Below are 25,260 nucleotides of genomic sequence, written 5' to 3'. Positions count from 1 at the left end.
ATGATGACAATTGTGTGGTGTGACACACACACACACACACACACACACACACACACACACACACAGTATGCATGAACATCAAGTTTTGCAGCTTCAAGCAAGTCATCATTCATTAGGCTATAGTTCCAATAAATTTGTTCTGGATGTTTACTCTAAATTAAGGTTAAATCAGGTCTTCCGTTGACAGTAAAGTGAACAGGTAGCGAGTGGGTCATAGAAAGGTAACTGGCTCAGCTGGTGTCTCTGAACACAAGGCATCTAGCATAATATTTCCCGTTGAGTAGTTGGATTGCAACAGAGGGCGCATGCAGACCATCAGGCTGTGCATTCTTAGCTGGGGACTAAAATTTCCAGTCCTCCACTTGGGTCTGGGTAAACAGCACCGCCCCGATGGTTGTTTGTTTTAAGTGTTGAACGATCCATCGCAGAGCGCCGTGCTCGATTGACACTGTCTGCTGATCTGCTACTGCGGATAGCTCAGAATAACACGGCTGCTCGCTAATTCCCGTCTATCGGGGCTTTCGCCGAAACACCGAGAGAGTAGGGTCCAGAAAAAGCCAACAAGGCAGGCAAGAACACCGCGCCGCCGGAGTCCGCACCCCAGAATGGCTTCAGGAGACCTTTACGAGGTAGTATAACACCATGCCCATGGAAAATGCTCTGTAATATTGACGAATAATGGAATTAGGAAGTAAAGGGGAGGGCGTCGCGTATGTAAAAAGCGGTGTACTAAGCCCTTTAACAGGCGAAACTAACCCTTCTCATGCTTTGCGAAGACAAGGGTGGTTAATTTATGCTTATACTTTGTGTCGCTTCTGATGTAGCCTACTTTAAAATAATTCTTCACTGCTGCGCTGTTGTAAATAGATAAGATGTCATTTACGGGCTGAACTCCTCAGTCTGTCGCCGAGTTGAAAGTCGTGGTAAAGTGACAGCAGCGCTGAGCGGACCAACATGGTGAATAGCTACAGACGGAGTGATGGTTCTGAAGGTGCGCATACATGCCAAAATATATTTTGTCATCACAGCCTTTACAGCGGTGTGACTGTTTCGCAGGCTGTTTGGCACTTAAGATGATACACCAGTTTATTTTTATCGAGCCGAGCGGTGTAAACAAGTCTATGTGAGCTTCTTTCACGGTTGATAGTGCAAATTTGTGAAATTACGACTCCGACAGTTTGGGGCGTAAAAGTTGCCCAAAAGGGTGGCAGGAAGGTCATGCTGCCCTCGTGCGCAACATCACTCTGGAACCGGCGCCAGAATTTGCATAAAGCCTGGTTTCTACATCAGCTTCACTGAATCAGGGCACTTAGGCTGCAGTCTTTATAGCCTTTGTTATGCTGACATGGTGTCATATGTTTCAGTTCATGGTGGTGACCGAGAGAGATGGAGGGGCTGCGTATGTCTGCTGACTTCCAAGGACAAACAAATTTAGTTAGACTAAACAATTGTCCACCCTTTTTAAAGTAACGTACACATTTTAAACATACTACAAAACATGTCTATCTGAATAAAAACGTGGGGATCCTCTCTTGAGTGTTAAAGTAGATAACATTATCTGCCCACAGCACTGACAAACAATGTATGATTATTCAAGGTAGGACATCTGTTACAAAACAATATATTAAATAAGTGAGAAGCAGTTGGTAATTGCCTTTTCCACAAACTGCTATATTACAGTGAGCCCTGCTATTCTTTTTTTATTATTGCTTTTTATCCAGGAAACACATTAAATCTGGAATATGATAACACAGTGCTGCCAAAAAGAATATCCATGGACTTAATTTGACATATTAATAAGTCACTATTAAGACATTCCCACCCCCTTGTGTTCATATGTTTTTGGCTATTGACAGTTTTATTTACTTTTATTGTTTTTCGTTTACAATTTAGTACAATATAGACTTTAACTACATATTTTCAGCTTTATTCATTATTTTTCTTTCAGTTGGGTAAAGCTTCATTATACATACTTAGCTGCAAAACCTGTTTGTTTTATGCCACATTTATATTTGCCACAGTCAGTAATTACAAGCCGCTAAGTGGGAAAAAAACATTATTAACATCAGCCTACAACTTGTAATTAAGAGTTGCATGAATGTAGCATTACATGGATTAAGTAGTCGTTGGCAATATTGTACTTTTGTTTTTAAATTTGACTACTATATCAAAAAATGCTGTTTATTCCACGTGGGCCGTTGGTTTGATGTGTAACCTGCCTGCACATTTACCCTGTTGTTGCTGGAAGTTGATTAATTTTCATGTTACTGGTTTATTGCTCACAAAATATTAATTACTTTGGTTAGTAAAAATGTGTTGGCAGCCATGGCCCATCATCAGTCAATTGACTCTTTTCTTACTACCCGCTCCATGGATGACAGTTCTGTTTAGAGTGACCAACATTGAGTAGCTGACCAGAGTTTGTTGGTGCTGTACAGCTTTTATTAAAAAAAAACATTTGAAATATGGAGAACAGCATCTCCTATGTTGGGGTTTATGTAGTAATCGTTTTGAGGAGTTTGTGCATGCTGGGAGTGCCAGCATGAATGAACTAGCTGATAATGTTATGTAGAAGTGGTTTGCTTGATGGAGCTGTAAGAGAATACAGGAGCGTAAAAGTTAAAATATAGCTGTTACAAGTTTGAAAAGTGGAAGTTAGAAGATACATATTTTGGAAAGAAGTTAGAAGGAGGAGGTGCTTCATAGGATGATTTATAGACCTATCTTTAAAAGTAGGCCATTGTTCTTTTTCTTAGTGGAAAAATGGGTAAACTAGCACTAACTTGTGTTGAGCAGACATCATGACATCAAACAATCTGAGAAGGAATGTGTGAAACGTTTTTGCAAAACCGTGGATAAAGGTCAGGCGTTCTGCCGACTTTGTAAAATGCATTGAGGCAGCTGAAGCATCGTAAACGAACGTAACAATGCCAATTCTACAATGTAGTTAAGAAAACAACAGTTGCTGGGGTCAGTGCTGTTCAGAGATCCTCACTGCTCACCCTTTATTTACTAAAGCACATTCAAAACTGAAACATAGCATGCAAGATCAACATTATCTATAGGCTTCCTGTTAAAGAAATGTAGAAGTTAAGGTTTTCTCATTGTCTTTAATACCTTTTTTGTTTATTTGTTTACAGTCAACATCTGACATCTGATAATCTCCACCCAAAATTTAAGCATCAAATACTCGCCTCCTGTAGGCTTGAAAGTGTCCGTCAAAAGTTTGTATATTCATTTATGAATAACGAAAGATTGCAATAGAAGGTGACCCATTTTAATTCAATTTCTTCATTGTCCTTGTCAATGATGGTTACAAACAGTCATGGATTTACAACTAAAGGCACAGATTCACAGTGTTGGGAAGGATACTTTCAAAACGTATTCCGTTACAGAATACAGAATACATGCCCAAAAATTTAATTTGTAACGTATTCTGTTACGTTACTCAATCTGAGTAACATATTCTGAATACTTGGATTACTTCCACATTGAATTGCATTTTATAAGTAGGAATGCGGCCATCACACACAGCTTACTAAACAGGCTTATTCTGGTGTGTTCTTCTGTTCCAACTGGCTGAATGTGTACCTAAAGCAGATAGATTTTTGTATTTGTATTCCCGAACTGCATACTAGAAAAATCTAACTAATCTTCCACAAGCTAATTTTAGCTAACGTTAGCTAGCATGTCAAACGGGGCTAGTCAGTCTTTCAACGGCTCTGGGGATAGTAAATCAGCACATAGGAGAATGTAAAATCACACGTCAACTATAAAATACCAAGGTGACCAGTAAAAATTAATTAAACTAATTAAAAAATAACTTACTTTAAGATGCTTCTTCAGGTTGGAGGTGGAGTAATTTGGACGTTGAAAGGAGGTTGGTTGCTGGCAAGAAGAGGTTGCACTGCACAGTTATATTTCGTTCTCCCGTCTCCTTCTTTAATGTGAAATGCTGTTTGCATTTCCAAGCTAGAAACGCATTCCTGCCCTGGCTCTGTTGTGCCAGTTCCGGCTCCATGTATTCCATTACTCCCCAACACTGCTGATTCATAGGGGTGGGAATCACCAGAGGCCTCACGATACGATATCATCACGAAACTTATGTCACAATACGATACTATTGCGATTTAAAAAAATTTTAGGGTTAGGGTTACACTTTTTCCAACTTCAAATTTTTCCCAATTTCAAATGATGTCCCCAAAAGGAAACGTATTTAACATCTGTTTTATCTAAAAAGATAAACTTCTCTGTTTGTTCATCTCACTTACATTGTATTGCTGCAAAATGTATAATGTATTGCCACGGAAAATATTGTGATACTATGCTGTATTGATTTTATTTTCCCACCCCTACTGCTTCAGTGTTTCTCTATTGCAGACACTCTGAAGCTCTGCTTGAAGTTGCATCTTATTTAGCCACACTGAAATTTGGTACAAATATCCATGATGCCTAGAGGATAAATCCAAATGACTATAATGATCCCCTGACTTTTCATCTCGGGGTAACAGCAGATCAATTATCTAGCGACATAGCGACTTTTCGAGCAGGCTTTAGCTACTTTTCATTGAAAATAGTTGGCAACACAGGGTGATCCCCTGACTTTTACTCGAACGACACACACGGTTGACATTTGTAGTTTAGAGTGAAATGTCTCAACAATGGATGGATTGCCATGATACATTAAGGGGCAATAAACACACGTTCATGGGAAACGAAAAGGAGATGAGGTGATCAGACAAATCAAAGAAGCACAAAACACTCACAAGCCACCGCAAGTTGATGGTCAAGTTTATTAATATGGTTAATGTAAACAGAAACCAAAACTCCCTGTCCACTGTTTGTTTGTGTTACAGTAATCATATATTGGGTTTAGTTTTATATATATATATATATATATATATATATATATATATATATATATATATATATATATATATATATATATATAATGTATGACTATATATCTATATATATATATAGATATATAGTCATACATTTAATGTACATTATTTTCCCCTCTACAGCCTTCCTCATTTGCGTTGTTTACAGTTTGGGTTTTTTTTGTGCGAAAATGACAGTCGCAAATTTCGTAATCTCAGTAAATCCAGTGGAATACATAATCATGTATTTTTCTACTATTTGCACAATCCTTTAAATGCATATGCAACAAGGAGAGAGGTGCGCCTTGCAGACTCTCGCTATTGTTTGATAAATACAGCACGTGTGTTGGTAAATTTTTACACTGCGTTGAAGCATATGCATACAGTATTTTCTTTGGATATTATTGGATAATACCACATTGACGTTAACTGTCATGGCATTGGCTGGATGTATCCAGGAAATATGGTTGTTGGTTGTGCATGTAGCTTGGGTGTTACTTCCTGGTATGGTGAGTTTTACTGCAGTTGAGTGGTGCAAACTTTGCTCCAGTGCAGACCCAGCATGACTGATGGGTGTTGTCAGACCTGAGCTCTGTTGCACCTGTAACCACACCCAAAAGCGATGTCAGTGTATACATCATACTTAGGCACAGTGTTTGACTCACAACTGAAATTCCGAGAGAACACTGATAGCATTATTAAGCGAGCAAACCAAAGAATATACCTACTGAGGAAGCTTAACTCTTTTGGGGTCTGTAAAATAATTCTATGCACATTTTATCAAGCCTTCATTGAGAGCCTATTAACATTTTCTTTCTTATGTTGGTTTAATGGACTATCCGTGAAAGACAAAAGAGCTTGAGCGACATTGTTAAGGTATGCTCAGAAATCACTGGTACCCAGTTAAAAGATCTCTGTTCTCTCTGGAAAACACAAGTTGTCCAGAAAGCAGACAGAATATTGTGCCAACCTGATCATGTACTCCGTAATGGATTTGTTATCATGCAGTCAGGTCGGCGGTACTATGTGCCAATACGGAAAACTAACCGCTATGCCAACTCATTCATTCCCTCTGCTATAAGACTGTTAAATGAACAACATACAAGACTATGAATTTTGTGTGGGGGGGGGTGTGTAATGACTGGATCATGTGTAAATGTGTGGATGTTACGGGAGAGACAGAAGCATCTGTATAAAAGGGGATGTATGACTGCTGCAGTACTATTTATTGTTTATTTTAATTTATTATTTTATAACATTACATTATAGACATTGCGTGCTAATGCACTTTTTAAGTTGAACCCATAATGGATGGGTTTGCTGTAAAACTGAATTGCCCCCTTGGGGACTAATGAAGTTATCTGAATCTGAATCACACTCCTGTCTTGCCAGACCATTGTATGTTCTTCCTATGCTTTAGGTTGGATGATGAGGGGGGGGATGCCCACCTCCAGTCTTCCAACTCATACTGAAGTGCCAAGTGTCACTAAACCTCTTTGGTCTGTGTATGCAACTTTGCCCTTTTATCTGCCTCCTCCACATTCCTTTTCTTTGCACGTGTCTCTGCTATGCTGTTACATGGTTAAGTGTGACATTGTCTGGGACTGTAAACATTCAATTAGCATGTTCATTTCAATGACACACCTGCAGCTCACCCATCAAAGGCTGGTTACTCCTGTTACTGTGCTCAAACACTTCCTTGACCTGGATTTATAGTAGACGCAAAGGGTTGGGGAGTCTCTCCATAGCGTAGGTTTCGATTCATTCAGTGTTGAATCGATGTGAGCTGAAGGTCTGCAGTGGGCATGTCTATTCTAGCTGTGTGTCCCTGAATATAATTCATTTCTTTAACATCCTTAATTTTGTACTTACTCTGGTCAATCTCTACCGGCATCAGAAACTTGCAGGAGAAATCACAAGCAGCCCATGCTGACCAATCTTAGTTAATCTTGTATGTGGTAACTCCGAAGCCAACTTAGCTCTGATGCATAGTTACATTTTTTTTGGCATTTAAGGCCTTTATTTGTATAGGACAGCTTAGACTTGAAAGGGGAGCGAGAGGGAGAATGACATGCAGCAAAGGGCCGCAGATCGGAGTGGAATCCGTGGCCACTGCATCAAGGAATAAACCTCTATATATGGGCGCCCGCTCTACCAGGTGAGCTGACCAGGCGCCCGCATAGTTACATTTTTGACAAACTGCGCATCAGCTACATCGGCTATGTGAGTAGGCTGTGTAGCTATGCTGTAACTTAGTAGCGTGACAGTAATAAAGCAAACGTTACTTTAAGAATTCAGATACATCCTGCACAGGGTTTTTCCTGGCTCAGAATGGGCCATTGGGGAGACTACGCATGGCAGATAGCCTGATCGGTCTGTAAACGCGAGGAGTCTGTGTTACCTTATTCAACAGAAATCTATGCATTTATCTGTTATTTCTGACAGTTTGAAAAACAGAAATGTATATTATTCTTGAGTAAATGAACCCCCAATTAACAAAACTGGTTAAGAAAAATAATCTTGGTATTTAAATGAATCACCAGGAGAGTCCGGTACAGCTGGACGATGAAACTGAGATTCTCATATTCTCATGAAGGTTATGTTCTGCTAGTTGAACGGCTGTTAGGTAAATTGCTCTGAAACACATATAGAGAGAATTCGATTTTGCTATTTTTATTCTCAGTTCTTATCATTTTGGTGCTGGTGATTTTCCTTTGGGGCTTGCTAAAGCCTTTTTTGGGGGCGACAAAAATTCCTCTATGCAGGAAAAACCCTGTTATATTAAAGTTTAGAATGGATATTGAATATTCCTGTGACATCTATGGATTAGGAAAAGAAAGTATTATATAGCCTCCACACTCAAATAAGTAGATTATTTTCATTAATAAACACTAAGATTGATCTTTGTATTATTATTGCAGGGAAATGTGAACATACATAAGAAGAAAAATAGTGTTGGCAGGGGCAAAGTGATATGAACAGTACATCCACACAAAGGTGGTTACAATTGAAAATGCATCTTTTTTGCTCCATTTCAGCACCCCATCCACTCTAAAACTGTGTTTATCTTATATAACCATACAACCATATGTTGGCTGTGATGCTCAGTTCTGTTGTTTGCCAATTGAAAAGTGGATAAAGATGAAATGATTTTCCGTTTTTGATTGTTTAGGCGTTGCACTGTGGGCAGAGGTCTCTACGAAAATGAACCCAGAAGCACTTGTGCTGGCGCAAGACGTTTCACATGAAAATAGTGTTTTAAAGTTTAGACGGCTCAATGTAGACAGAGCCAATCTGTTTGGTCCTCATGTCAACTTGCTGACAGAATTTATACACACCATGTGATGAAAACAGTACCGTATGGTTGGTGTTGAAGGATACTGATGCCCCACAGTTACTCATTCTCTGCCAACTCATACAAGTTTCTGAATCTCTCCAGTCTGTGTACACAAGTTTACCCCACGCTTTCTCCTTCCTTCTCTTGTTTTCTCTGCATGCGTCTCTCTCTGCAATGCTGTTAAGTGTGACATTGTTTGGGACTGTAGGCAACCTAATCGTCTGTTCATTTCTGTGACATCCCTGTGGCTGGCCCATCAAAGGCTGTTTACTCCTGTTAATGTGCGCAGCACATCTGAGACCATGATGAGCAGTTATTACCACAGCTGCACTAAAGGCTCTGATGAAACCTTCCAACCATTTTCCTTCATCAGTCTCGTGGCCCAACACCATGTCTAAATGTCCTATTGTTTAACATACCCTTACCAAAACTTTTCTTTAACTGTATGCTTAGAGTCTTAACGACCAAAGAGCTGGATTCAGCATTTATCTTCGGAGGAACTGTAAGAGACTGCTGCAAAATCAGAAGAGCCTTAACCTACATGATTCCTGAGGGTATTATTGTGTGGGATTTCCATAGTGCAAGTGATAAAGAAATGTATATATCCAAGCAAAACCGGTGTGTTATACATCTGGGAAATGTCAACAATGGTGCAGGTTTTGATTTGTACATTTGAGAATCAGTGATGCTGACAGTCTACTGTGATGTGTCATTGTGGTGTGTATGTACAGTATGACTATTTGATGTGTCCTGTTATGTATTCTTTGTGATTTGTTGATGTGTGTGTGTGTGTGGCTGTTAGTGATGTTTGAATTGTTGTCGTTTTTACGATGGACCAATGGTCTGACACAAAGTACATTGATTGAGGCCTTCAGTTAGTCCTGTTTTTTTGTCCCTTTAACCTTTTTTTGTGGCTGCTCTCATTGCACATGCTATAGTTTTAACGAATCAAATTACCAAAAATGTGAACGTTCAGGTTAAATTTGTAGATAAAATCTTTTCACATCACCCAAATCTGGGAAATTGAAAACCAGCAGAAGTTAGGTTACATTATTATAAGTTAAGATAGCCATTCATAACATAGTCTGTTGCAATTATCACTTAATTGAAACCAAACATTTGGAGTTGACTAAACAGTATTCACTGGCATTAAAGCCAAAGTTTGGTCTGCCAAAATCCTGTCTCTATAAAAGAGGGCGGTCCAAACAAATCTTGGAATATGAACAGCTTACTGACCACAAATCTCACCTCAGCACCTTTTTGAATTGCAAATGAAGTTGAATGCAATCAAACTGAATCGCAAACTAATGACTCCTTGATTATTTGAGTGATTAGTCACACACATTGTGTGAAGCTTGTAGACGACACTATCCTAGTAAGCCTTTTTGCAAATGATGGAATATCATTGACCTATTATTTATGCCAGTGATTCTCAAAGTGGGGTTCGGGGACCCCCAGGGGTCCGTGGCACTCTGCCAGGGGTTCGTGGAAAGTTTTCATATTCATTAATTTAAAGTATTATGATATAAAGATTTGTATTTATTTTTTTATAAAAGACTTCACGATTTAACAAATAATATTAAAATCAGTTACTGTGTGTGTATATATATATATATATATATATAATATTAGATTTAAATCTAAAATATTTGATAGATGACTTTCTAATCTTACAAATCTGCAAATATGTTTAATATACGTATAATATATTTCTATGCATTTATCTTTTGTCGTTTTTTCACATAACTAAGATGTGGAAAAAATGGGCATCGCCGGTATATTCTCTATCTTGTAAGGGGTCCTTGGCTGAAGAATATTAAACTCTGGGTCATGCACAACAACAACCTACTTTTAAAATATAAACGTATATTTTGGTGTTATATAGCCCATCATTTATCTGATTAAAGTAATTCCACTGTCCATGCTGACAGAGGAAGACACCTGTAGTCACTATTTTCTTCCACTGAACTGGAGATCTTTCCGTTTCCTTTTTTTTTTTTATATTGTTATTTCATGCTTTACATTTAGTAGACAAGTGTCACTTTTTACGCTGGGTTTATTCGATTACTGCACATAATTAAGTGCCTGGGTCAAATAATAATATTTGCTGATGGGTTGTGGTATCTGTCTGCTGGCCTAATATAACTGTAAAATCAACAGGCTTTTCTAGTTTTGGTTTGACCTCGAAAAGCTTTAAGGTTTCTAATGATGGCAGCCTGCAGCTCATCTCAGCTCCGCTCTGGTCTCTTATCTTTCTTCTGCAGCAGGGAATGAGCCCTTATCTTAAACTTGACATATGTCACAAAATGTACCTTTTTAAAGAATATTTTGTTCATGTTTCTACATTTAGAAATATTGATAGATCAATATCTTTTGTGTTAATTGAGTAAAATTCAATTAAAACACGTCAGATTACTTTATTTTTTATTTATGATGCAATTTTGATACTTTTATTAATCATTATAGTTTTTTGATTTACATAACCTTTTAGCTTAGGTTGTACTGATTTTAGGGCTATGAAGCATTTGAAGATACTCCAAGAAATTACATCACAGTAAGCAAACATACCAATGTAGGCACTGGTGGACCTTTTCCATTGCAGAAGTTATTTGAACTGTCAACATTGTTTTGTTTTTTTGAGATATACAAATTTTTATGAGCAGATTGTAAAGGTGTTTTGATAGTTTCATCTGCAATAGAAATGGCCCGTCTGCTGTTTAGCACTGGACGTCACGTAACGTGATGACGGGAAAGACTGATGCGTAAGCTTTCTGCTGCAGGACCATCGTGAATGAATAAAGGTGATATATTTAAAAAAAATAAGTAATGCTCTAGTCTAGCTGTTGTGGTTTTTATTCATGATCATTTTATAAAGGATCATGGAAACAACCTCTTGCGGCCAAAACGGGGAAATACACTGTCGCCACCTTAAGTTACCGGACGTCACGTAACGTATTGACGTCATCGCGAGCGTCCAACGTAATGGCGCGGAAGACTAAGTCTTTAGCTTTCTGTGGCAAAAAAAAATAATGCTCTAGCTGTTATAGTTATCTACTTTAGACCGATTTAAACAGGATCATGTAAACAATGAACTCCAGGGGACCTCTAGCGGCTGTCCGACCTGCAGCAAAGGGCCCAAGTCGGAACCAAACCTGCGGCTGCTGCGACAAGGACTGAGCTTCTGTACATGGGGCGCACGCTCAACCAGGTGTGCGAACCAGGCGCCCCGACAAAGTAGAAGTTTTGACCCAATGATGCCATTAAACCAAAAAACAAGAGGTTTCATCCTCGGGATCATAAATATTCACAGCAAGTTTTGGACCCACAATGCAGCTATGGTGCTTGGCAATGAAGTACACCCACAATTCTGCAATATGAAATCGTCTTATGAACTGTTCTTATTTTTATACAGTTTGAGACTGTATTCATTTAATTTTTCCTTTTTAAGAATGATTTAACATGTACATGTTTTTGTTTGTCTAAGGCACTGTGTGAACCCTTGTGCTGATCAGTTTATCAGTACATACAGTTTATTTTTCTTCATTTCTTCATACGTGGAAAAACTAGTAAATCAGTATTTCAAAAATGGTTAAGGTCATTAAAATACTATCTACCTACCTTTCTGTATGCTGCTTTCAGGTGGAGCGGATCGTGGACAAGAGGCGGAACAAGAAGGGTAAGTGGGAGTATCTGATAAGGTGGAAAGGTTATGGAAGTAAGGAGGACACATGGGAGCCAGAGCATCACCTACTGCACTGCGAGGAATTCATTGATCAGTTCAACAGCTTGAGACTGCACTCACACAAACGGCCCAAAGTTCCAAAAAATCGTCAAGAGCCCCTCATCACCAGCCAGCCATCTGCTACAGAAAACTCCAGAGCTCGGTCTGAGGCGCGAAAGAAGAAAAGGACTTCAGGCCCAGCTGTTGGGGTTAGAGTAGGAGCTGTTCTAGGGATTGGAAGTGGAGGGTCAGGACCCACTCAGAAGCAGAGGAAGGTGGGTCTTGGACCTGGGAAACCTGCGTTAGGGGACAGAATAAGCAAAGACATAACATACAAGGCTCCTCCCCCGGGAGGGCTACACTTTGTTCACCCAGTGAGGATTCCTCATAATGGACTCCAGAATGGAGACATAGATCCTCTCATGTACAGGACATCAGCAAGGTCGCATAGACTGCCCTCGGACAGAGTGGATGGAGAACTAGGAGACATGGATACCACTGGACAGCAGTTCACCACTGAGTCAGGTAAGATACTAAGAAGTTGAATGAAATGAAAAACAGAGCTCAGTTGATGCTGGATTTTGGATGTGGTCTTTTCTACGTGAATAATACAGGATATGAATAATACAGGTACTGAAAAGTTCCTCATATCTAGGCAGCTACATACATAGAAGTTTTAAAAGAAAATGATATTGCCATGATGAGTATTTCCTGTTTCATTCCTGTTTTATACTGCAGAGACGTGCTAACACGCATCTATTAAAGCTCCTATTATGGTTATTTACTACAGGAACAGCTGATAACACCTTTGAATTTCAATTCTGGGTCACAGTCCAGGACCTGCACCGCCATAGTTAATCATTACATACATTTTCAAAAAGTCATCTTGACTTGTTTAACAGAAAATCCATATCAGAATCGTTGAGTTTTCTACTTTATTTAAATAACAATACACACATGAAAGTGGCAGAATTAATATCAAGTATTTCCATTCTCACTGTCCATAATACATGTTAAAGGAATGTTTTGTCCTCTTATGAGACCCGGGTACTTTTACTGTTCTGTACTTGAGATACACAGAACATGCAGAATGGGTCCATATTGGTATATAGGGTTGTGCAATGAACCAAATTTGTAATCGTGATTATGATTTCGGCCCCTAGCGATCACAAAAAAAATATTATTTTGCACACTACGCAGTGCTATTAAAATTATTGTCATAAAGTCGCTTACACTACTCCACTGAACTGAACAGTCATCTGCTCTCTCTCCCTTTTGAGGGTGTGCAACTGGAACAGTGACAGGACATCATCACTCGCAAAGTCATGACAACCAAATAAACAACAGCGCGAGTACAGCAGTTTCTCTTCAGAGTGGCAAAGGGGGACGAAAGCCTCAACGGCTAATTTATCATCAAAACAGTGTGAAATATGACAGCTACGGTAGCTTGGAAAATAGCGTTATGGGCACTGAATTTGATTATTTTACTGTTTATCATACCCCAGATGAGACAAGAAGCTAACAGTAGCGCATCCTGCGGCCCCCCCCTGACATTGAATCTATTCCGCCGACATGCTGTATTCACTTGCTGTTTAAAATGTTCCCTCAGCATTTGTTTTGTTGCTATACTGTGTGTAGCACACTTAATTTTTTTTTTCTATATTTACCTTGGTATATCCAGCAATCGTAACATTGGAAGCAGCAAAAAGTGAACCGCGTTTCTTTTTTTAACGTAAATTCTTTCCTCAACCTTTATGGTTAAAACGTTTAGTTTTATTCACAGTTTTTTAATATCCAATATCCAATGCTGTCAAAACTGCTCCAAATGCTCCAAAATCCAAACCCCAAGTTCATTGGGTACCCAGGAACTCAAGTGTGAAGTAGATTGGATGAACGGTTCATGAGATATTTCAAAGACAGACCACACACACACACACACACACACACACACACACACACACACACACACACACACATACACATACAGAGGCTTCCCAATTATTAGAAAGATGTGTGAAATCTGTAAATCTGAACAACTACACAATATTTAAACAGATTTTATTCTGATCCAAATACTCTTTCTGTGAGAAATAGCCCCCCCCCCCCCCCTCCCTAAAGGTCAATGAGTAATCATGATATTGTGTCTAATAGCTACTCAAGTCTGAGAAGACACATTGAACGGATTTGTCATCCCTCCTCTGTGTCAGGCTCTCCTCTGGCCAATGGCAAGATGCATCTACACAGCTCAGTAAAGCGGAAGTTGGCTGAGGAGAAAGGCTACGTGTTCGACAAGCGGCTCAGGTACAATGTGCGACAGAACGAGAGCAACTGTCGATTCCGAGACATCGTGGTCAGGAAGGAGGAAGGTTTCACGCATGTGCTGCTCTCCAGCCAAACAACAGACAACAATGCTCTGACACCAGAGGTGAGACTGGGAATGTACATTGGTCCCCTGTGTTTTTGCGTTTCTCTCCATGTATCAATGTATTGTAGGTGCATCAGCTTAACATGCATTAACAAATGGTGACGTAATTAATAATTATCAAAAATAAATGATAAAGTAAATTACTAAATAATATGATTTAATTTACACTGACCTGAAAACAGGGAAAAGATAATGAATTGGCAATTAATTAATGTCTCATAAAATATACCTAACTATTAATTTGGAACTGTGATTAATAATTCAATTAATAACTACAACCAAAACGACTATCAATAACTAGTAAAAGTTTTAGGATTTTGGAGCTCTCGACATAGTAGAGGTTGGCAAGATTCACTTTTGTACTAAATTCAATAGACAGCATGTATATTCCAAAAGCATTTATTCACAAAATTGTTAAAGTTAAAGTAAAACACACAATATCTAACCTAGTCTCGCATTGCCGGACCTTACTCCACAGTGCTGTGGAGTAAGGTCCGGCAATGCAATTTACTTTGTCTACAGCAAACCTCTTCAATCGGTCCCAAAACTTCCCAGTTAGAGAGTAAATGCCAAAAACATATTCTTTGAAAATCTTTACGATCATTCACCGAAAGAAACCAAGCAGGCCTTGTTGCACGATCCAAATTTTCTTCAAAACTTGCCATTTTCTGCATGTAGCTTGCTAGCTCGAAGTTTGTCATTGTTTCCCGTAGCTAAGGGATTTTGAGAACGGCAACACACACAGAGAGCGGGCCTGACATCACACACCAAATGTCAGACTTTATCCTTCCATTGATCCAGACTATATTTAATCTTACTAAAAGAAACAAAAGGAGTGTGTGAGTGTGAAAGAATGTGCATGTCTTTGTTCAGCCTCTGGGTACCTAACCTATAACCTGACTACCAAAAGATCACAGCAATACAATTCAGTGAATAATGTTAAACCAAATCAATAACATACATGTATAATGTATTGCCAAACGTTAACAGTCCTGTTCTGCATGAATCTGACACGGGGCATTGCTGAAAAAGAGCATGTACGCTCAGCAAAAAAGGTTAGGAAATAGCTCCTGGGCTCTGTCCTTAGTACCGATACAGAAAGTTCCTGCCAAACAAGATTTCGACAAGTAGAGTAATTAGGGGTACATATAATCCAGTGTTATGCCATCTATTGTTATTGCAGCAAAATGTCAGTTGAACTAGAGAGTACCACTGATTTTTACGTAGAAATAACACTGACTAAAGATTGACGCTAACTTTTCTGTTTTTGTCCAGTTAGCTTCAGATTGTTTGGTTCAAACAGGCTGTTTACAAGAAGGCATAGTGATCACTAACATCTGGAGAATCATGAAAATATGATATTCAACATGCTAAAAAAAAAGCCCAAACAATTTGGTGACTTGTTTGCTCCACTTTTACAATGTTACCCAGATCCTTTGATACAAAAGCAGCTGTTAAGATAAAAGGGTTAATTTTGCTTTTGCAATGAATAAAAACAGATGTTTGTGCTTGATAAAATTGATAACAATAAGTTTTTAGGAAATTATTAATAGATTGCTGATGTACCATTGCATTGAACATCTTTGAAAACATGCTCTTTCTATTTTTAGGAGCACTTTTGATCAGGTCTGATTATATACCAGCTGAGTCTTCTCTACAGGCATTTAGGGTGTATAATTTACACGCTTTTGTGTTCACTGGCTGACAGGTTTTCTCAGTCTCCTCAGCAATTTGTCGATCACCCGCTAACTCCATGTCAATCAAACATCTAGTGGCAGAACAAACTATAAATTATGAATTCAAGAGTTGTGCTGTGACTTAGTATATCTGTCACAGTGATGGACAGGTATGTACGAGTTCTATCAAAGCCTATAATTATAACATTGGATCTGACACTATACTGTACCTGTTTTGGAGTGTTTACGTGTAGACTTATGATTGCCACTGTCACAATGTGGTGCTTTCCATGAGGTTTGAAAATGACATCTTAATAATGCTGGCACGTCTACAACACTGAATGCGGTTTAATGACTCTCTGCTCTGATGCTGTAGCTGCTTGCATTGTGAGGATCCACTTGCAGAATTGGCTGCCTGCAGGGAAGTACCAGCCTGTGATTGGTTGCTCATTTGCACATTCCAATCAACAACAAGCTGCTCAATTAAAAATGTCCCCTGGAACTATTCAGTGACTTGCTTTTACAGTTCAGTAGATGCTTTCCCCGGTCTTTTTCGCTTTTGGAACTCTGTATTCCGACTATTGTGACATTTTGTTAGCTTCTGTTTCATTTTGTAAAGGTATAATTGAAGTACCATGTGTGTTAGTTTTTAATGTGTCAATATGACAAATAGTTTTTGGAATTATGCATAAATGCTTTTAAAATTGTCACAATTAACATGCCGTTTTTTTACATTTACTCAGCATTAACTGATATTGATCCTTCACAGTGTTAGCCTGCACAATGTCATTCAGGTGCATATTTACAATTTACTTTGCTGATATACTAATTAAGCAAACCATAAAGAAAATTCTAGTTTGTTAATTTATGAAACATTTTAAAAAACAAATCTATTGTGAGTTGACACTTAGAAAACATTTTAAGGAAACAGATAACCGATTCCTTTGAGGTCCATTAATATAATGGTGAGTTTAGTCATAGATAATGGCATGTGTCACACTTATCCACCTCTGGATCATAAATCATCATAAGTAAACAGGATTTCCCACCCCTCAGATTGTAGGATGCATCTTATATCTTCCACAGAGGGGGGTTCTGGCTTTGATACAGCGCCGTGTGCACGGCAGCCTGTACTTCACAGGCACTGAAGTGGCCTAAACTGGGTTTGCACATGTGTGTGTACTTTCATGTGTGACAGTAAGCCCGTAAGCTGTGGGCTTATCAAACCGCTCTGATAGCTCCCTCACTGTCGCTCAGTCTTTGAAGCTACAGAAACAAGTGTGTCTGCGGATTTGCCTACTGAATGGCTTTCGAAAATATCCCTGAACATTTTTTATCCAAACACTCTGCTTGCTTTAAATGAGAAAGTCCCCTTAGTTGTTAACTGGTACTCTTTCTGCGTCTGTGCTACTGATATTCAAATGTTTTAAGCATCCTGTGTTGTATGACCATAATTGTATCAACACACTGACTACAAGAATCTGACACTATATTTTGACATATGAGTGAACAAAGTAGTATTTGACCTAGAACTGCGGTGGGATCCATAAAAACACCTCTGAGACACCTTAACTGTGTCCTAAATCATTCCCCATTCACTGTGTAGTGCATCATATTCACTGTCCACAATTTTATTTGAGTTTAGTATCTCCATGGCACTCTACTTACCTTGCAAGGCAGCTGGATTTTGGCAATATCACCAGATCACTCGAGAATTGGGGGATCACATATCACACGAAAATCCATCTTGTCCATCAGGCTACAGTCATGTGAACAATTAGGACACCCATGCTAAAGTTGACTAAAAAGAGGAATAAAAAAATTATCTTTAGGAAATTGATCTTAATGCCTTAATTAAAAAAATGAGGAAAAATCCAACCTTTAAGGACACCAATTTTCTTTGTGAATGAATAATGTATCGTAAATAAATGTTTTTTCTTAAAATACAGGGGGCATAAGTAAGTACACCCCCATGTTAAATTCCCATAGAGGCAGATTTTTATTTTTAAAGGCCAGTTATTTCATGGATCCAGGATGGAGATGGTTTTATTTCAGTTAGCCTAATAGCTGGTTTGATTTGCATTGAGAGATGATTTTATGGAAAGTACCCCATGCCAATCTCTAGGTATGGTGAAGGGTATGTGATGATGTGGGGCTATTTTAATTCCAAAGGCCAAGAGAGCTTGATCAGGATGCATAGTATCCTGGATCCATGAAATAACTGGCCTTTAAAAATAAAAATCTGCCTCTATGTGAATTTAACATGGGGGTGTACTTACTTATGCCCCCTGTATTTTAAGAAAAAACATTTATTTATTTACGATACATTATTCATTCACAAAGAAAATTGGTGTCCTTAAAGATTGGATTTTTCCTCATTTTTTTAATTAAGGCATTAAGATCAATTTCCTAAAGATGATTTTTTTTTTTCTTCCTCTTTTTAGTCAACTTTAGCATGGGTGTCCTAATTGTTCACATGACTGTATAAGTAATGCGTTTGTGTCTGAACTGCCAGCTTACCGAACCAATCAGTGTCTGGTAAAGGAGCTAGTAGCAGCTACGGGCATGTTTTAGGTGTGTTTGGCAGCTGCGATTGTTTGTTTAAAACGCTTCTCAAATGGTTTTGTTAACAAACTATCTGGTGTGTCAGGTTAGCACTCACTGCTTCTAGTGTAAACGACTGTCTGTTCTATATGGAGCAGTGAATAAGTGAACAAGGTAGTGGTTTTGGATATAGCCCCAGATAAAGGCAAGTGTTTTCTGCTTTGAGAAATCAAAAACGGTCCTACAGAAAATAAGCACAAAAAAGCGACTCTATTACAATATCAAAAGGCATCAGGAAACTGGGAAGAACTATAAAAAGGGCTGTCAGGCCTACTGCATTTTAAAACCATGTGATTGATTGACTTATACCCACTCCTAGAGGTGGTAATTTCATTTCTAGATGCTTGCTGTTGCAAATTTCTTTGTTGTGGATACCACCTTTGTTTGTCTACAAATGTCCTTGAGGCATCTGCTCACTGCAAACGAATGTCACTTTGACTGCTCTCTTCTTCCTCTCTGTTGCACAGGCTGAAACCAGCATCTGCCCATCTCCTCTTCCTTTTTTGTATCTGAGCAGGATTTTTAATTCACCTTGCTAGAATAACATCACTCGTAGTCCCACACATACATACATATACACACACACACACACACACACACACACACATCACATTATAGTTAATTCTGGGGACAGATTATGTGCTTGGTCATAGATAATTAAATTAACTTTGAGGTTGAATGGTTAATATAGGTCAGGGATGATAATCGATTTAAATGCCGCAATATAGTGGACTGTAGACAGTGACGTGTTGGTGTGGGTTTCCAGACGACTTCTTATCAGGTCAGCTGTCTGACAATGTAGGCTTGCTACCTTCTTCATCACATCAGACAAAGGCCAAACACTTGTCTGTTGATGCTGAACGATGCACTACTGATATTAACTGGCAGAGTGAAACTTGTCTCTCTGCACAGAATGCTATACTGGTCCCATTTGTTGAGGTATCATACTGCAAGTGTACTCAACTGAAGGCTGACCATTGACTTCTCTTACATCTCCTATTGATCCCACACGACAGCCAGCAGGAGTAGCTGCCGTCAACATACAGTCAAGTCAGTTGCTGCTGGCAGGCAGGCTGTCAAGGAAACAGGTTGCCCAGCAAGCTGTCATGTAAACATCTCACCTGCAGTCTGAGCTGCACAGGAAGTAATGTTAACTAGCTAGAAACAAGGTCACTACCAAAATCTCACTTTATATATATATATGTTATATACTGTATATTTTATATACTTATACATATACTATACCAACATTGTTTTCCGGTGAGGGGATGACATTTGCTAAGGACATTTTCTAATTAAGGTTACTACATTATCGGTCTTAAATATACTGCATCTAAGAAATGAGCCATTGAATACCATTTCCAAATGCCATTATAACATTAGCCATGCTGTATATGTATTATGCTGACAATATACGAGCCTTTGATACCTTTGTTTGTAAAAACGGAAATGATAAAGATAACTTTTTAGACATAACCTCCTTTATATTCAGATTGTGCTCTATAATTGTTGTTGTGTGAATTTGATTTTCTAGTGTTGTTTCTAATGGAATGTGGCTACCCTTGATGTATGCTTCCATTAATATTAATTTCTTGATACAATAATTATTCCTTCCACTTTGTTGAAAGAATTTGTTGTTTGTAGATGTTGTGGTAAATAAATATAATAATAATAATAAATATACATATATATTATTATTATTATTATTATTATTATTATTATTATTAATAAAATATATATATATACATATATATATTGCCTTCTCTAGATGAATAGCGTTGTTGTGAATGCACTTTTTCATAAGCTGCGAGTATTGTAGGAAAGGAAATAAGCATTGTAGCATTCTCCGAGTTTGTCATTATTTCTTCTAGGCCTGTCTGCCTAATTGTTTTCGAGTAGATGTCAAGCCTTACTCTAGGGACTGAATATCTATAAATGTATTTTTTTTTTCTCAACCTTTCTTTATGTGTCAGGTGAGTTAAGAATGTAATACGCATCTCCTCCTATTTCTCTTCAGATCATGAAGGAAGTGTGTCGAGCTCTGGGTAATGCAGCTGCTGATGACAGTAAATTATTATTGCTCAGCTCCGTGGGGACTGTTTTCTGCAGTGGCCTAGAGCCGTCATATCTGATAGGCCGTCTGTCCACTGACCGCAGAAAAGAGAGTAGCCGCATCACAGATGCCGTACGGTAAGAAGAAATCATCCATCAGTCCATTAGACTTGACTGGGTCAGTACTGATCATTCTGTGACCCCTTTAGGGAGTTTGTGTTGGCATTCATCCACTTCAAGAAACCCATTGTGGCAGCAGTAAACGGACCTGCTCTGGGCTTAGGGGCCTCCATCCTGCCCCTGTGTGATGTGGTGTGGGCCAGTGAGAGGGCCTGGTTCCAAACTCCATGTGCAGCCCTCCACCTCACCCCCTCTGGATGCTCCTCCTACACCTTCCCCCAGATCCTTGGCGTAGCACTGGTGGGTCCCAACAAAATCAAGGCTCTTGGCAAATTTCACTTGATCTAATTTGATTTCTCTGATAACCAACTGATTACCCTGTGTTTACCCAAATCAAACATGTTTAGAGTGCATGACATATTGAAAATGCTTTGTAATTCCCCCGCTTTCTGTCCCCAATGGTAGGCCAATGAGATGCTGTTCTGTGGAAGAAAACTTACAGCACAAGAAGCATGCAGTCGAGGTCTGGTGTCGCAGGTCTTCTGGCCAACCACATTTAACCAAGAAGTGATGCTGCGTGTGAAGGAAATGGCATCATGCAATGCAGTGGTAGGTCCTGATCTAGATGACCCAGGGAAAAGCCTTTTTTTATGTAACCAAATAACCCTTCACCCTTTCCGTGTGTTTAAAAAGGTGTTAGAAGAATCCAAATGCCTGGTGAGGAGTATCCTCATGCCAGTACTGGAGGAAGTGAATGACAAAGAGTGCCGGATGCTGAAGCAGCTGTGGTGTTCAACCAAAGGACTAGAGGCACTCTTCAGTTACCTGCACAACAAGGCGTATGAGAAGTGATCATCCACACCCAGAAAACCGATGGATGTGGGTCAAAGGTTATTTACAGAGGGACATCCAGGATGATAACGGTGTGATCTCAAATTGAAGGAAAGGTTGCATTAAGGGTCTTTGTTTCCATCCATCAGCAGAGGGGATTCTCTGGAGTTTCTGTTTGCTTACATGTCTACCAACAATAAGTGATCATCTTCATCTTCTGTGAATCAACATATATTTATTGGACCCATAACTGTCCAGATGTTTTATTCTCAATGAGTCAAAGAGGAAAGGGCCAAATGTGCATTGCTTAAATACACACTGAAGGTGGTTCCTCAGGGAGATACAGTGTCTCTGTACATATGTATGTGTTTATGAAATGATCAGGATGTCTGAAATCAGTGTATGTCTGATAGTACATGATAAATAGGCGATAATATAAATATATATATATATATATATATATTTCAAGTGTGTAAAACAGTTTCTTTCTGAATATAAGGATTTTCTTTCGCTTATCGTATTGAGCTGAAGTGTAAATCAAGAGTTTGCATGAGGACACTGTTTCTTGCTCCTTACATGCACATTCCATCCTCTCTGTATGGACAGAAGAAAACCGGCCACAAGTGTTCATACGTGCCCATACCTGTCAGTGGATCACATTCAGTGACTGCTTTAAACTTCATAAAACACTTAAAAGAAATGTAAGCTTGGAACAGGCGATTGCTTGGCCTGTGGTATTGGTGCTTGTAGAATTCTTCAAAACCAAATTGTACCCCAAAATGACTTACAGAAGGACCCCAAACCACTTAATATGCAACTCCACTGTATAGCTTACTACTGACTTACAGTGTAGGCTACATCTACATCAGAGGAAGACATTGTAGCTACTACTATATTTACCTGACAGAGAATGTTGCAGATTCAGAATGTAATCACAAAATATCACAATGAAAATGTGGAGTAATCAGACATCCTCATGGACTCATGGCAGTGCGCTACCCACCCGGCCCGTAATGAGAGCTGATCAGCATATATCTTCGTTCATCAACCACCAGAACCTGTGTGTGTGTGTGTGTGTGTGTGTGTGTGTGTGTGTGTGTGTGTGTGTGTGTGTGTGTGTGTGTGTGTGTGTGTGTGTGTGTGTGTGTGCGCGCGCGCGCCTCTCTGAGTGTGATGTGCAGGTTACCTTCCCCCCAAACACATACAGATACGTCTCACTGCCAATTGTCTGTAGCTGGTTGTGCTTTGCATGTGTGGGATTCTGAAACGTCCTTAAATTCGGGAATTGTCGTTTGTTTATTCAAAGTCAAAGACAGTCCAAAGTAGTGCAACTTTGCACATTTTTGTGGGTCTGAGGTGTATGTCACATTTTAGCTGCCAAAGCTCCGCTACTCTCTGTCTCTGGTCATCAGGGTGAGAGGGGGAATGGCCAGCGGCTAGAGCGGCAAAAGACAATGTGTGCTTCTTTTACCTATATATATTTAACGATATCTTTTGCATTTCTAATCCAAACAACGTCAAACTCCTCGTGCCCGTAGCAAGACACCTGTCAAGTTTGAAATCCATCGGACTAACGGTTCAAGAAATTTTCGCATAACACACAGACAGACCTTCCTGCAATTTATAGATAGATTATCACAATCACAATAAATTTGCTTCCGTTACATGAAATCAAGATTAATACCCATGTACTAATGAGACCGTCTGGTGATTAGTGCATAAGTAAATACAATATAATCCTCGTCAACATCCATCTGCTTTTAGTTTTTTTTTCACCTGCAACAAAAACGGCAAGAGAATGATTAAACTTTTATAAATACAAATGAAATCATTAAATGCAAATCAGAAAGATAAGTGGAAATGGAGAACACTGGAAGCCTCATGGGAATGCTAGCACTAAATATATAAATGTGTCCGTTCTTAATCAAATGGCACTTTGGGTTTGAGTACAAAATTACTTTACATGATTAAATGAAGGGGTGGCACATATCACATGGAAGGATTCAGAAATGGATTTTATCCCATTTAGTTTGAGCTACATATAGTAGCCGTGCATGCAGTACCGCGGTGGTTCATATGTATAACATGGCTTCCAGTTATCAATGCAGAAAGTCTGTGTGAAATGCGTGATCATCATGCTGACATTACCTGACAGTTATTTCTTAGTTGTGTATTTCTTTTTAGAGCACACAAAATAGATGATAATGGCTTGGTCCTCGTGTTAATCACATTGTGACTACACTAATTGTCAGTGATCTATATTGTGGAAACGCAAACAGTCGTGTAGCTGGAGTCGACTTTGTCCTTATCTGCATGTGATAATCCAAGATTTCAAGAAATTTTATATTGCGATGTGTATTATACTTAGGGATCTATTTTCTTTTACCAAAAAAATTTAGGTCTGTGAAAATTGTTTTGTAAATCTCTGAAGATATTTGTCAATTTTTGCAGTGGTACAAATGCAGTATATAATTATATATAATGTGGACTGTTTTGTGTAACTAATGGCATGTAATATACTGTACATATACATGTGTTGCCTGTCTGAATACCTTTTATTTCAGGGTATGTTTTGTATAAACATTGTAAGAATATTGTTAGAAATGGTGCCGTTTATTTTTGTATTTATTTGAGATAACTGTTTGGCTGTGCAGTGCCATGTGGTTTCCTTTGCTCCAGAAAAACCCCAACTCTCTTCATCATACTTTCTAAATTATCTCATAAAAACTTTGAACAAAATGGGTCAGATCATTTATAGATGAATTATTTCAAAAACAAAATGTGTAAACACTATTCTCACTTGAATGTTAACATTTTCAGTTGACGTGAGATTAGGTATTTTGTTGTAAATTATCAAAAGGCATCTCAGATAATTAGGGCTGGGCATCGTTCAAACATTTTTTGATACCGGTACTGATACCAATATCGTGACTTTGATACCGGTTCCTGAACAATACTTTTTTCAATACCAATTTTATAAAATCTATTTTAACAAAAAGAGATTACAACATTACACATTTTGGCACAAATATTTTTTCAGCTCCTACTACGTGAGCCCCGTCTCTGTGCGTAATGTAGTTTTTGCTTGGATTTAGGGTCCCAAGAAGAGATGAGACCGACCTGTGTAACGTGGCTACTGAATGCAAATCAATCAGCTCCACTGAGCGATAATCACACTGATCCTTCAAGACATGGGTCTTCTTTTCAGCGTGTCACCTGAGATATAAAATTCATTTCATTACTTGTTTTGAACTATTAGTTTCTCTTTTAGGCATTGAATCCAAATTCCCACCTCAGCATGAAGTTTGAAGTGGGCTTGATAATAAAAGCTGAAGTAAATAAGTTATAACATAAAAAGAACTACTCATAGTTGCTCCCTTATTTATTGCAAATGACTGTGTTTGTCTTTTATAACCACAATATCATGTATGGTCCTATGTATGTGTTTCCCTATGGTGTTTCCTTATTCATGTTTTTTTTTTCTCCCCACATTGTCTCAAGCACACCTTGGGGTGCCTTACAATTTAAATATCTGTCAAAGTCAAAGATGTATCCATTCGTTGTGATGGGTAGAGTGAGCTGCTTCAAATAAAGAAACAGTGCTTTCACAA

General features: G+C 38.7%; 1 protein-coding gene across 1 annotated transcript; it reads left to right on the top strand.

The window, feature by feature from the left end:
- The first annotated feature begins 335 nt into the window (after nucleotides 1-335).
- LOC144517933 (chromodomain Y-like protein 2) lies at nucleotides 336-25,260 on the top strand. Its single transcript, XM_078250218.1, has 7 exons — nucleotides 336-629; nucleotides 11,860-12,466; nucleotides 14,149-14,366; nucleotides 20,664-20,836; nucleotides 20,908-21,118; nucleotides 21,284-21,427; nucleotides 21,512-25,260. Exons 1-7 carry the CDS (start codon nucleotides 606-608, stop codon nucleotides 21,668-21,670), a joined length of 1,536 nt encoding a protein of 511 aa, XP_078106344.1. The 5' UTR covers nucleotides 336-605; the 3' UTR covers nucleotides 21,671-25,260.

Source organism: Sander vitreus, chromosome 1 (assembly GCF_031162955.1).
Source record: "Sander vitreus isolate 19-12246 chromosome 1, sanVit1, whole genome shotgun sequence".
NCBI classification, from domain to species: domain Eukaryota; kingdom Metazoa; phylum Chordata; class Actinopteri; order Perciformes; family Percidae; genus Sander; species Sander vitreus.
The sequence above is the reverse complement of the archived record's forward strand: the minus strand, read 5'-3'. Positions and strand labels throughout refer to the sequence as shown.